Genomic DNA, 14,543 nt, shown 5'->3' on the forward strand with positions numbered 1-14,543 from the left:
TTATCAAACACATACATAAATATGCAACCGTGCGTGGACGCAACCACTCACACATAGATATTGGAACACATATACAACAGTTCCTCCCCTTTTAGCTTTTACTTAACATATTTATATAGAAAAACTTCTTGTAGTCTACCCGTGGTACAGACCGCAACCGCCCATCGAATAGGGGTCTGTCTGACGTTGTTGGGGGCGCTGGCAGCTGCTGAGCGCTCTCCTCGCTCGCAGCGTCGACTGCCGCTTCCTCTGCCTCATGGAATTCATCCGCATCTTCTTCCCCTTCAAGTTGTCGCTGTGGCCCATCAGGTTGTGGTGCAGATGGGTAGATTTCTTCCATAATATTATGGTGAGATGTCTCCTCTTGGTTCCTGTAATTCCCTGGCACCGAAGGAATTACATCTAGCGGTTCTATCGGACAGTTCCATGGATGGTGGGTGGTGTGGTCTGTACCTTTGTATAATAACAACTGATTTTTGTGTTTTTTATATTGCTCTGTTGTGACAAGGTCCTTAACTAAATAAACAACTTTTCCGATTCTTTTTATAATTAGTCCTCTATTCCATGAAAATTGTTTATTAACATTTGTTTTTTTATAAAGTACATTGTCTCCCGGACTATATACTTGTACGTTTGTACCCTGGTATGCTTTACTCTGTGAACACTGTTTAAGTTGCACATTTTTAGCGAGAGAGTCGGATGCTGGCGGTGGAGTTTGTGGATTAATTAAGTCTAACCGCGAACGAAGCTTATGACCATATACCAGTTGGGCGGGCGAAAAACCGGTTGTCGAATGTACAGAATTCCTGTAGTTAAACAAAAACTTCAATAATTGATTATTTAAATTGCTTTTGTGCGTGTTGTTTATGAGACAGGACTTTATGCCTCGTTTCACAATCTTAACGCAGCTCTCCGCCTGACCGTTACTGGCTGGGTGATAAGCAGGTGACGTCACGTGCGAAATTCCGTTTGAAATGCAAAATGTTTTAAATTCGTGTGAAGTAAAAGCCGTGCCATTATCACTTACTAAGGTATGTGGTAATCCGTATCTCGAAATGAATTCGTATAATTTAGAAATCACCGCCGTCGTAGACGTGCTCGTCATATGATAAGCCTCCACCCACTTAGTATACGCGTCTACAATCACTAAATACGACTGTCCATTAATAGGGCCGAGAAAATCTATGTGAATCCTGTAGAACGGCTGCGGCGGGTGTGGCCACGGCGCGAGCGGAGCGCGCACGGGCGACGGTCTAAGCTGAGCACATACCTTACAGCTGGCAATCATCTTCTCTATAGCCTCATCAACTCCTGGAAACCAAAACCTGCTTCGTGCCTCAGCCTTACTTTTGACAATGCCTAAATGTGCACTGTGCAGTTCAGTTAATATTGTATCCCTTAATTTATTTGGAATAACTATTTTATGGCCTCGCATAACACACCCTTTTTCCGTTGATAGCTGTGTTCTACACACAAAATACGGTTTAATTGCAACATCCGTCACTTTTTGCGGCAAACCACCTAAAATATATTTTACAACCCTACTCAGTGTTGCATCTCTCATGGTTTCCTCGCGCATTTCGTGAAGCGTTACCGGTAAACTATCATCTGTTGTAAAATAAACATATGACGCACGGTCATCGCAGCCGGCGAGTTGTCTGTTATCACTAATCGCGCGCGAGTCCTGATCGGGCAGACTGGCGCGAGAGAGAAAATCAGCGCTATTTTCTGCGCTGCGTATATACTCTATAGTATAATTGTAGCCGCTTAAAAACATGGCGTAGCGTTGTAACCTATTAGCAGATACTTCTGGTATCCCGCGATAGGGTCCAAATATTGATAAGAGAGGCTTGTGGTCGGTACGTAAAACAAACGGAACAGATCGGCCGTATACATACTGATGAAAACGACGGACACCAAAGATAATTGCCGTAGCTTCTTTTTGAATTTGAGAATATTTTTTCTCCGCGCTGTTTAGTGTCCGTGATGCGAAAGATACAGGCCTCTCCACTCCGTCTGCCTCAACCTGTGATAAAATCGCCCCCAATCCGCTTGGTGATGCATCTACTGTTAAAATGATTTTAGCGTGAGGATTAAAATGAGCCAGAACGCGGTCCGAAGCAAGAATTTGCTTTATTTTTTTAAAAGAATTATCTTGTTCTGTCCCCCAAGACCATTTACTACCCTTTTGTAGTAGGCTGTATAGAGGACACAATATCGTAGATGCGTTAGGTACAAAATTTCGATAATAATTTACCAGTCCTAAAAACGACTGAAGTTTATTCAAGTTAGTGGGTGTTGGCGCTTCTGCTATAGCTTTTACTTTTTGCGGGGACTTCTGTAACCCGCGTTTATCTATAGTATAACCTAAATACTCCACTTGATCCTTGAAAAATTCACATTTATCTTTTTGTAACGTCAATCCCGCTTCTTGCAACCTTTGTAACACGGCCTCAAGACGCTGAAGGTGCTGATCTCTGTCCGTGCCCGTGATCAGAATGTCGTCCAACATACACACAACCCCTTCCATGCCAGACAGCAGCCCCTCCATCGCACGTTGGAAAATTGCCGGTGCGCTCGCGAGGCCAAATACTAACCTTGTGTATTTAAAAATTCCGCGGTGTGTGTTTATGCACGTTAGATTTTGTGATTCGTCATCTAGTACAAATTGGTTGTAAGCTTGCGATAGATCGAGCTTAGTAAACTGTTGCCCTCCATGTATTTTAGTAAACAATTCCTGGGCCGTTGGTAATGGATATTGTTCTATAAGCAATTGTTTGTTTATTGATACGGAGTAGTCCGCACAAAGCCTAATCGCGCCATTGCGCTTGAGTACCGGTACAATGGGTGACGCATACTCTGCATGTTCAACCGGCTGCAATATACCTAAACGAGTCAGCCGCTCGATCTCTGCGTCGATCTTGTCTCTAAGTGCGAATGCGACGGGGCGAGCTTTAAAAAACGTTGGTTTAGCACTTCCTTTTAATTGTAATTTAACTTTATATTTGTTAAACATACCTAGCTCATTTGTAAATACTGATGGATATCGTGATTGTAGATTTCCAACTACGACGTGGTTTTGTGACAAGAAATTAACGGGAAACATTTCTATTTTAAAAAGCGATATGAAATCACGGCCGAGTATCGGCGGCCCTCCTCTTTGGATTACGTAAACATCCAAAACATGTGTCAGCCCGTTATAGTTAACTTGTAACGGCGCTATTCCGAGACAATCAATACAATCGCCGGTATATGTTAACAAGCGCTTATTAGTTATTGATAATGGCACGTGTTGGAAATGCATTTTGTACATTTTTTCGGAAATCGCCGTGACGGCAGAACCGCTATCAATTTGAAACTTGACCTTAATACCCTGAACAATTATTGTTTCAACCATAGGTTCTCCCTTTATCGACCGAATATTATTTAAATATAACTCACCGTCATCATCCGCGCTCTCAATGACTTCTCCTACGTGTGACACAAAGTTAATTTTTTTGCACATTCGACTTAAATGCCCTTTTACGTTACACCTTTTACACTTATAACTGGCAAATCTGCATTGCGATGACGTATGGTTTTTATAACCACAAACCGTGCACTGAGTTTTGTTGTTACTGACGCGGTTGACGCTGGTTTCGGGGGACTGGTTCATCTTAAACAGCTGTTCGTGCGGTGCGGTCGCAGCCGCGCTCCCCGTGGCTGCCGCCGCTCCTTGGCGTGCACTTTGTACGCTCGCCGCCAGCTCCACCGCTCCCGCTAAAGTTAGTTTTTTTGGATCCTGCGCAAATAGCTTCTCTCGCTCCGGTCCCGGTAGCATGCCCATTACAAACCGATCCCTTAACGCTTCTTCTACGTCTTGGAAGTTGCAATGTGCCGTTAGCCCGCGCAATCTCGCTGCCCATTGTGGGTAGGTTTCACCCACCGTTTGTGTCGCAACGTAAAAATTGTATCTTTCGCTAAAACCACATACTTTGGGCGTAAAGTGATTATCCAAAAGCTTCAAAACGTCTTCGAATGGCACTACCTGCAGTTCCTTTGGCAAGGCCAAATCTGCTGCCAGTTTATATGTGCCGTCGCTGAGTGCGCTCAATAAAATAGCCCGCCTCTTTATTCCATGTGGATCCTTTGTCTCATCGATGTCGTTCGCGATGTACCATTGAAGTAGCCGGTTTTTGTATGTCTGCCATGATTGTAAATTGTGATCGAAACTGTTTAAAATCCCGAATTGAGACATTATGATTATTTTTCTTGTGGGTAGTCGTCGCCACTGTTACGTATCGATATATGGACGTGTGGAATCAAAGATGGTTTAGAACACACTGACCTTTATTTATCAAACACATACATAAATATGCAACCGTGCGTGGACGCAACCACTCACACATAGATATTGGAACACATATACAACACTATCAAAGGCCAATTCCTTGACTTTCCTTTAAGACACGACGTTAACCTTTTCTTTTTCATTTTTTTTCTTTTAAAATAAGGTGAGAGATATAAATTAAAATATTATTTAAATCTTTACTTAGCTCGCAGACTTTTCTGACTTATTTTTTTTTTTCGTTATATTTTGGTTAATTTACACTATATGCTTATCAATTAAAAAAAAATTGTGATATTTCAAAAGACTCTGTCAGGTTTTCTCTATAAGTTAACGATATAAGTAAATAAGTACCTGAGACCAAAGGCGGCGTACCTTCTGTAGCAGTGGTTTGGTCACAGACCATATAATACGTTGGTTTGGGAGTGGTTCTAAATAAATATTTTGTCATTGTTCTATTATTGTAATAATCTAATGAAGGTTACACTTTAATTAAAGCGGTTCCTCGTTCCTCGGTCCCAAGCTATTGTTCTAGTTGTCCCAATGGATGCAAATGTCAGAAAAAAAGTGATTGATGAACTATTATAATTTTGTCGTGTCACAGCAATTTTATTACAACACGTTTCAAGGAACCCTAATACCGGACTTGCACCAACAATTTGTTAATTTATATAAAGTGCGAGGAGCTCGGTGGCGCAGCGGTAAACGCGCTCGGTCTTCGATTGTTGAAGTTAAGCAACTTTCGCAAAGGCCGGTCATAGGATGGGTGACCACAAAAAAAAAGCTTTCATCTCGAGCTCCTCCGTGCTTCGGAAGGCACGTTAAGCCGTTGGTCCCGGCTGCGGCGGGACTGCTAAGTCCCGGCTGCATTAGCAGTCGTTAATAACCATCAATCCGCACTGGGCCCGCGTGATGGTTTAACGCCCGATCTCCCTATCCATCCATAGGGAAGGCCCGTGCCCCAGCAGTGGGGACGTTAAAGGGCTGATGATGATGATGATATAAAGTGCGGTTTTCACTGACACAGTTGTCTCGACCATTATAGATGGCGAAACGGATATTAGTCCTAACAGAAAGCTCAGTGAAGCTTGGTTATTTAATTAATCTGCGATGGATGTACCTCTGACTAACCCAATTGGGGATATAGTCGTGAACTTATATTATAGATTTTACGGTCTACCCACCGAATATAATATGTAATAAAGTAAAAAGGAAATAATATCTTTTCAGTAAGATAATAATTAAAAAAATTGCCTTAACTTTGTAGTAGATTTATCTCGTCGGGTGAATAGGATGGGCTAAAGAAAATAAGGTATATTTTCATCATCATCATCATCATCAATCAGCCCGCGTCATCCTACTGCTAGGTATAAGCGCTCTATAATATTTTACGTTTACTAATATTCGTAGATACACTCATAGCTTGTAGAAATTGCCCATTGGAATCTTCCGGCGGCCTCCGTGGTCCAGTGGTTGCGCGTTCTGCTTACGATCCGGAGGTCCCGGGTCCGCTTTCCTTTTCAGCGGATAAGAAAATGACAGATTTAACTTAAAATAAAATTAGATGGTAAGTAGTTCCAGGAATTAGCACCATTGTCGTAAGCCACTGAAGAGTAAGGTTACTTAGCATTAGGTGGAAACCCTGTAATGAGATTTCTGTATGAAGTGTCCGGGGTGTGGTAAGTTTAGCATTGTTATTTCTTATTTTTGAAGCATTCGTCACTTGACCAGGGCTTGTTTAATAAAACTTAGAGTTGTAATTTACAATGACAATTTGATGTACATTGCGGAGTGTGTGATCACGAATATTTTGCAGTTTCATATTAGCTACGTAATGAACACCAAATTGTCGTTGTAATTTACAATTGTAAGTTTTATTAAACAGGCCCCTGGCCACTTTTTCGTAAGGGGTCATGGAATTAATTCTCCCAGCTAATGACGCCAAACATTTTTGAGGTCATAATGATTGTTATTAACACTTTTACCGCCAACGGCCATGTCACACGACTGACAAGACGTCTCGGTGGAGCCGCTACGTACCTTCGTATAGTTCAGTTTTCGCCAGCGAGCGAGCCCAGCAACAGTCGATGTTTTAAAAACGTATATTATCTAACTGATACATGATACATAAATGTTTGTTCTACCTAGAACGCGAACAGAAGCGCAATGACATTCACCACTATACCGCGCAGTCACCCTCTAGAACATTCTCGGTCTGGACTACTCAGTGGACGTGTTCTTTGGCACAGAGACGCGTTTCCTGGCAGTTGCTAGCCGTTACTTGGAGTCTAAGGCGCTCCCTAGTTTGCTCCCGTTTAAGGGTGCATAAAATTTTTTGACCATTATATAAAATTAGCATATTTTTAAAATAAGCATCTTAATGAAGTTGAAATTGTTTGCATGATTGGTATATAATGTAAGTGTAAGCATTGACTGATAAATAAATAAACTTACTCCCGTAATCCCTAACAGTGTGGATGAGTGCCAGAGACACACGTAAGTAATAAACGACAACTTACAGCCACACAAAAGTACTTAAGCGAGCCATTCAAGCGATTTACAAATTGGGACCCAAGATGTCACTCAGAAATAAATTTAAAGAAATTTGTATTTTAATTTTGGCATCACAATATATCTTTGAAAACGTAATATATATAAAAAAAATATAGGATTATTTGCAAAAAATAGCGATCGGCATATTGTTAATTAATACCCGGAATAAAAATAAACTTGCTTTACAAGTCAGTCGATTACATAAGATCACTAAATCTTTTAAGGGGCAGTGTATACGTTTTTACAATAAGATTCCCATTGACATTCAGAATTTGCCTTTCAACTGTTTTAAGACAGTAGTTAAACAGAAACTTTACAAAAATATTTAATGATTAACTGTCTGTAAACTGATATAAGGCAGCTAAATTACTCAATTGTATAACAATATTTTATGTTTATTTAGATAAAGAACGTCTAGGGCCCTGTGCCGAGGTTTTTTTTGCAGCTTATTTTCTCCGGCTATACAGGTTGTGAGAAGCTGCAGTAGTTTTAGGCGGATGAGACGTTCGTAATGTAAAAACTTGACGATTCAAAGTTACCTACTGAATAGAGATATTTTTGAGTTTGAATTTGAATATAAATAATCAAATTTCCTACTCTTGGCTATTAAGTAATCTGTGCACGTCCGGCCAAATACTACCATCTACCATTTGAGGCAAACCTACAATAAGTCATGTCAGTAAAAAAACCGGTCCTCTTAATAACAGTCGCTCAAATATTAAAGGTACCTAATTTATTGTTAATTTCTTACATAAACAGGAAAACTATATTTTTTCCTGTTTTCCCTCGTGTCCGTGGGTCGGGTATTTTCAGAATTGTCTCCATGTGAACAGAATACATTTAATTTGCATCGCAACTTGTTTTGATCTTGAAATTCTCAGCAATTTGATAACAATGTGCATTTGTGATAACATCGTGTTGTTTGCCTACAACACTTGCATTCAATCTTATCGGTTTATCCTCTTAGCAACGTATTTTTAAAAACAGCAAACATACGTACATACAAGTCCTTAGCATTTTGCTAGAGCTACGAGTAAACAGAAAATAACACTAAAAAAAATAAACGTTATTGACAAATAACATAAGCGCGACTGTTTTTTTTTTCTTTTCAGCAATATAAGTACTCACATGAACACACTGAAAGTTAATCTGAGAGTTCGTATTGCCATGTCTTCCTAACTCCCTTATTTTGGAGGGTTGTAACTACTTATTTCATTTTTCAATATATTTCGATGTTTTCATATTTTTTCTATCAAATCATGTCTATTTTGTAACTATAATAAAGGTAAGGAGTTTAATTATTGATACTTGTCAACCACCATATTGGGCTAGTCAGAGGTACAATCAAAGAGCAAAAGTGCAATCACTGAGGCCAGCGAATTATTTGTAAACAGTGGTGAAATTATGAACCGTTAGTTGTTATAATTATAAAACAGATTTGACAGCCCTTTACATACACAAATAATAATAATGATGTGTGAGATGTGTTGTGAATCGGAAAGTAATATTTATTTACTATAAAACTATTATGTGAACCGCTTTTTACGCAGCAAAATTAAACAGTACCTAGGTACTTTTTATCGCCATCTTCACGCCACTTTTTTATTTCATGGTTTGTTTACTTCGATATTTCCATTGCAATCTATTCCTTAATCTTTTCGATTGTAAGTTCTATTTCAGTGAAAACTTGGTTTATCAACTGCCGTTGTAGTGAACGCGTTGGCCCTGACCATTGAGAATACTATCGATAATTGATCCTTGTTTACATTCAGCCGTAGCAGCGAACCATACAGTGCGGTGAAAAGGGAAGTGAGCAGCTCGACTATGTAAACACGGCACTCGACTAACACATACTCTATATTTTACAAAAATCTCGTTCTACATTAAGCAGTTGTATTATTTTGTACACATAGCGAGGAGAACCGATAGCCGCTGGGGCGGAAAGGTTCTAGAATGGCGACCACGTGTCGAACGACGCTCAGTGGGTAGGCCCGCTACAAGGTGGACCGACGATCTGGTGTAGGTCGCGGGAAGCCGCTGGATGCGGGCAGCGCAGGATCGATCGTCGTGGAGATCCTTGGGGAGGCCTATGCCCAGCAGTGGGCGTCGTTCGGCTGATGATGATGATGATGATTATTTTGTACACCCGCATCTGTGTGCCGCCTTATCCCCGTGTACGAACGAGACAGACAATCGGCGCACGCTCCTTACTTCTTACGTTTCACAGACTGAAGTGAGTACGCAAATTGTGAAGTAACAAACTCGTGAGAGGCGGAGAGTGTCCCTATTATTAATTTTTACTCTATGACAGGGCGGTAATATTTTTTCATGTCGTGTAGGTACTTTTATGGTAGTTTGAGGAGGAAAAGAGCCAATTGTGTATAGTGTAGCGAATGTAAACACTCGCTGCCGTAAAGGAAAGCATGCAGGGAAGCTGAAGAGCAATGCAATAAGCAGCGGCAAGGACTGAACATAAATACAGCATGACTGTTTCTAAGTCGGCGCAGTGGGTAAACAAGTTGTCGGTTATCGCTGACCTAATCAGTCATACGTTTATGCTTCGTAGACACGTAAACAAGGTTATTTATAGCACTATAACAGTACTTACTCCTAACACTGAGTTATGTTAGATAACTGGTGGTGTGGGCAACCCTGGCAAGATGGAAAAAAATTGCGATTTCGTATACCTGGTTTTTGATGTAACGGCATTAACTATTTGGCCGGACAAATGGGGCGCGCTGAGGGCTCTCACCCGGTACAAAATTTAAGACAACAAGCGGGAGGATGCCCAGTTGGGCGCGAACCTCGCTCAGAGCGTCGTCTGGGAGGATTACCTATATTTGTAAGAATTAATCGACGCTCTTGCGTCGATAGTGATAAGCGCTGAATAAGGGGAATCGTCTAGTCCAAGTAGCGAACTCCATTCGAAGGAAGTCTACAACAGTAAAGTCACGGTGAGAAAGTCAAAAAATATAAATAGGACGCAGACACTAAATTAATTTTATAAATATTATGCATCACAGAATTGTGGAGAATTACTGCGAAAAATACTGTGCTGATATGCGCACACGGAAATGGCGGTGGATTGGTTATGTCCTGTGGAACACCTGTCCCGACGAGCTCTGACGTGGTGTGTGCGTGGAAAACGTAAAAGGGGGTGGCCCAAAGAGACCTGGCGACGCTTGGTTGACCGGAAAGTAAAAACTCTCGGCATGTCATGGGAGCAAGCTACAGAGGCTGCAAAAGATCGCGAGGAGTAGAAATATTCGAGCCTTGCAACCCAACAGGGGATAAAAGGATTAGAAAGGAGAGAGAGAGAGAGAGAGAGAGAGAGAGAGAGAGAGAGAGAGAGAGATATACATCAACGATTGTATAATAATAATGAAAAACTAAATATGTAGTCACCTCTTTCTTGCATTTACTTATTACACGTAAAGGACGGCATTATTTTCAGGGCCTTCAAATTAGGAATTTTGCACATGAATAGTTCCAACTTGAAAACAAACGAAATATATCATTTTTAATTGGACGACGATTCTCGACACATTCATTAAACAGCCGCACGACAGAATCGAATACGATTGATCACAGTTATTGATGTCTACTAACAAGTATTAAAAACAAAAGGTGTACAGCCAAGCGCGGATTTTTTGGAAATTTTTCCCATCTACTATTATAACTGTAATTTGTTTGTTTCCTACCTATCTATCAGCACAAACAACAAGTGAATAGAACACATGATTGATGTAATTAAAATTTGTAGCTCAATGAGGGACTTTCCAGGCTACTTTCCCCAAACAAAATATAGATGGCGCTGTACAGATTTGCATTCGTTTAATCTTCTAATTTCAAGAATAACCGACATAGCTTATATTAATAATAATAATATAATTTAATAATCTATTTTTTATTTTTCTCCAGTATTTTACAATATCGAAATTGTGGACCTCCCAGTAAGCAATTTGATATGCTTGTGTTGGGAGTGACCACGCTGCTTCCGAGGGTTACAATATATAAATACTTAACTTAAAAATAAAATAATGTGAAAATAAGAACAAAAAGTGAAGTGAAAACAAAAAAAACAAACATCAGGCTTTGTGTGTGTGTGTGTGTGTGTGTGTGTGTGTGTGTGAGTGTGTGTGTGTGTGTGTGTGTGTGTGTGTGTGTGTGTGTGTGTGTGTGTGTGTGTGTGTGTGTGTGTGTATGTGGGTGTGCGTGTGTATGTGTGTGTGTGCGTGTGTGTGTGTGTGTGTGTGTGAGAGAGAGTGTGTGTATGTGTGCTTCATTGTGGGTGTGGGTGAATGTGTTAGAGAGGGTGTGAGTGAATGAGAGGGTGTGTATGTGAGTGTGTGTTTTATATGTATGAGTAGGGGGTTAAGTAACTTTAGTCAAGAGTGTTTCAACCTCCTCATGCGTTAGACCTTTAAGCCACTCAACCAACACTGGTTTATAATTATAAAATGTCATGGAGTATATTTTGAGTTTTCTGTTTGCAATGTTGTACAGATAAGCTGATTGCGTGTTATATTGTCTGTATATTATATCTTTTATCTTTGGTTTTGGGTATAAGGGGCAGCAGTAACTGTCAGTACTATTCAGAGGCGAATGATAGGAGCCCTAGAACGGTTTTGAAATAGACTACACACGCGTCACGCAGAGTACTACGGGGCGGAAGGCAACAGGGAAGCCACTGCCCTATTTTTTCTAAAAAAAGTAGCATGGAGAGCAATGCTACACTGACAAGAGCGTGGCTCTTAAATTAATGACGATGACAAATAATGCAAAGAAGCATTTAACAAGTTGATTGTTATTTAATTGTCACCCTACAATAAACATTTGACTGTACCCTATTCCTGTATTTCTTTTCTCACCTGGGGCCTGTTTAATAAAACTTACAATTGTAAATTACTATGACAATTTGATGTACATTGCGAAGTGTGTGATCACGAATATTTTGCAGTTTCATATTAGCTACGTAATGAACACCAAATTGTCGTTGTAATTTACAATTGTAAGTTTTATGAAACAGGTCCTTGGATCAACTAAAGTTTCGGTTCGTCGTTGCGTTAAAATGTTTTGAGTGAAGTCTTATTCAATCTGGACAGAAGTGGTTTCATTCGGTGCGTACCTGTGTTCACCGATCACGCGTCGAGTTACGAGTTACTTGCTCCCGCGCAATTTGCCTTACAATTCGTATAGCATCGTAATTTCATGACTTACTTTATACATTGCAAAATGTATTTTACAGTAAGTTTTAGGCGTTTTCAGTAATCACACGATACACATACGCTCACATACACACACCTCCGCTTCGTTACCCGTCCCTTTTATTTTCGAAGGAAAAGAACATGACAGGTATAACTTAAAACTAGATGGTATGTACTGGAATCCTAAATGTTACTAGGTGTACCTAGCACTGACAACGATAACTAATTATATGACCCTGACTGAATATGAAAAATGTAAGATTTTTATATTATTCTACAGGTCTATGGTCTGAATAATCCCTTAAAGTGTTCGTTAAAACAGCGGTGTTTTCAAATCTAGGCCGACCTGCAAGTACCTCATATGCGACCTTTTTTGATATACTCTTCGGAATCAATTTTTGTATTCACATGTCACATTTGACGGTAAAACAAATAGTAGATTGTAAATATGAGGTGTTCATGTTTTGCTATTAGTTTACTTTTGATAATTTCTACCAAACAAAACGACGGGTCGTGGCTGTCACAGTTGCAATGGCCAGATGCGCTCGCGCCGCGAGTGGGAGAAGCTGGTAGCCTGGAGGAGATGGAGAGGATCGACCCTGACCTGTACCAGCAGGTGGTGGCCACGCGCCCCGCCCTACTGCAGCTCCACAAGCTTCTAAAAACAAATCTTACTCTAGGTTTCCTGAGGAGAGTGAATCCAGTAGTTTACCATAAGGTGATAAAGAAGTATCCTAAACTCGGCGAGCCTAAGTCTGAGCTGCGGCGCCGGTGGAAGCTCTTGAGGACAGCAGACCCGGACAGCTACGCGCGGCTGCGCGCGCACCCCCGAGAGGCGTCGGCGGCGCGGCTGCGGCCGGCGCTGGCCGCTCTGCGGCGCGCCGACCCATCGCTCTACCGCCAGCTGGTGGCCGGCCGCGCCGACCTCGCCGACCTCGCCGACCCGCCGACCCCCCGCACACCCCCCACCTTCAACGACTTGCGAAAAATCGATACAGACTTATACCTACGGGTGGTCGAGGAACTCCAAGCCTTGGATTTTGAGTATCTTAATATGCACGGAGATCAGATACTGAACTTTACAGAATTGGGTTTGCGCGACAATGTGACGCGAACCCGTCGAGATAATGCCTGGAGACATAAAATGATGTATCGTCCTAAAGGTATATTGTGGGATTATAATCGACGGGCGTGGCCGCATTTTACGGGATCATTCGTCCAGTCGTGCTACGATTGCGGCCACGAGATGGGCATCCCCAAGAGCCCGATATGCCACGACGCGTTCGAATCCCCGGACTGGCGCGCGCGCACCACGGCGCGGTATTACCGCAGCATGTGCCACCGCAATACATACAATGACATGGGTAGCTACAGCAGAAAAAAGCCATTTTACTTTGATGAAAAACACTTCATAGACAACCGTGGACTGAAGAAGTAAGTTGACTTCTGTATAAACTAAAGCCAAGTCCTCGTCTTCACTAGGCGACATTTGTCGAGCTACATGTGTTCTGTAGCTCGACAGATGTCGGCTAGTGGTTTTGTGGAGAGATAGGACACGACGTCGCCAGACTTCGCCCGACATGTACTTATCGTAATGGCGAACTCTGGCGACGTAGTCCGGTGTTGCCCGGTGTCTCCGGAGACCGATGTGTTTGTTGAGCACAATAAATGTCGCCGTCAGCGTGAGCCGTCGCCATTAGTTGTTCTCATAAAAAAATACGTAAGTAAATTGACGTAAATTCAACCGAATATTTATTTAATTATAACTTAGGCATAGGAGAGATTTAGAATGACAGCTATCATAATAGTAGTTTTCCTAATATTATGTTTCTTTCACAATAGCCTGCATATTACTCTTACTGCAATTGTAATCCAGCCATAAGAGGTGTCCTTTACGGCAAATCCATAGAACAATATTGAAATCTAAATTTGACCGTGTTAAATTTTATTTATTTATTTTATTATTTTTAGGACACCAACAGCTTATATAATATTAAGTTACTGAAACTAATAAACACATTGCCAAAAAATACATATCAGAGAGTGAAAGACTCATACAATTTCGACTTTGTAAATAGGAAAGTAACAAGACAGTAAGGTAGTAAGATGATCCGTGCTTCGGAAGGCATATTAAGCCATTGGTTCCGGTTACTAATTACTGATGTAAATAAGTAGTCGTTACATGAACCATGTCAGGGGCCTTTGGCGGCTCAATAATAACCCTGATACCAGGGTTGACGAGGTTGGTAATTCATCTCACAACCCACACGATAGAAGAAGTACTTAGAAAGATTTCAGGTAACAACCACTGAACATTTCAGAACAAGAGAACCTACACTTTAAAAGTATACAGATATAGAGCTACGCGCTATATTCGGGTAGTACGTAATATAATAATGAGACAGTTTACAGGCTTGTTTGTAGTAAAAAAAAAACTCTTTGGCTACCACACCACT

The 14,543-nt window shown here is 41.1% G+C and overlaps 1 protein-coding gene across 1 annotated transcript; it reads right to left on the reverse strand.

Moving 5' to 3' along the window:
* Positions 1 to 352: 352 nt before the first annotated feature.
* Positions 353 to 12,109, reverse strand: LOC126373743 (uncharacterized). Its single transcript, XM_050019981.1, has 3 exons — positions 12,101 to 12,109; positions 3,442 to 4,270; positions 353 to 664 (listed from the first exon to the last, which is right to left on the reverse strand). Exons 1-3 carry the CDS (start codon positions 12,107 to 12,109, stop codon positions 651 to 653), a joined length of 852 nt encoding a protein of 283 aa, XP_049875938.1. The 3' UTR covers positions 353 to 650.
* Between the last annotated feature and the right edge of the window lie 2,434 nt (positions 12,110 to 14,543).

This window comes from Pectinophora gossypiella, chromosome 16 (genome assembly GCF_024362695.1).
Source record: "Pectinophora gossypiella chromosome 16, ilPecGoss1.1, whole genome shotgun sequence".
Taxonomy (NCBI): domain Eukaryota; kingdom Metazoa; phylum Arthropoda; class Insecta; order Lepidoptera; family Gelechiidae; genus Pectinophora; species Pectinophora gossypiella.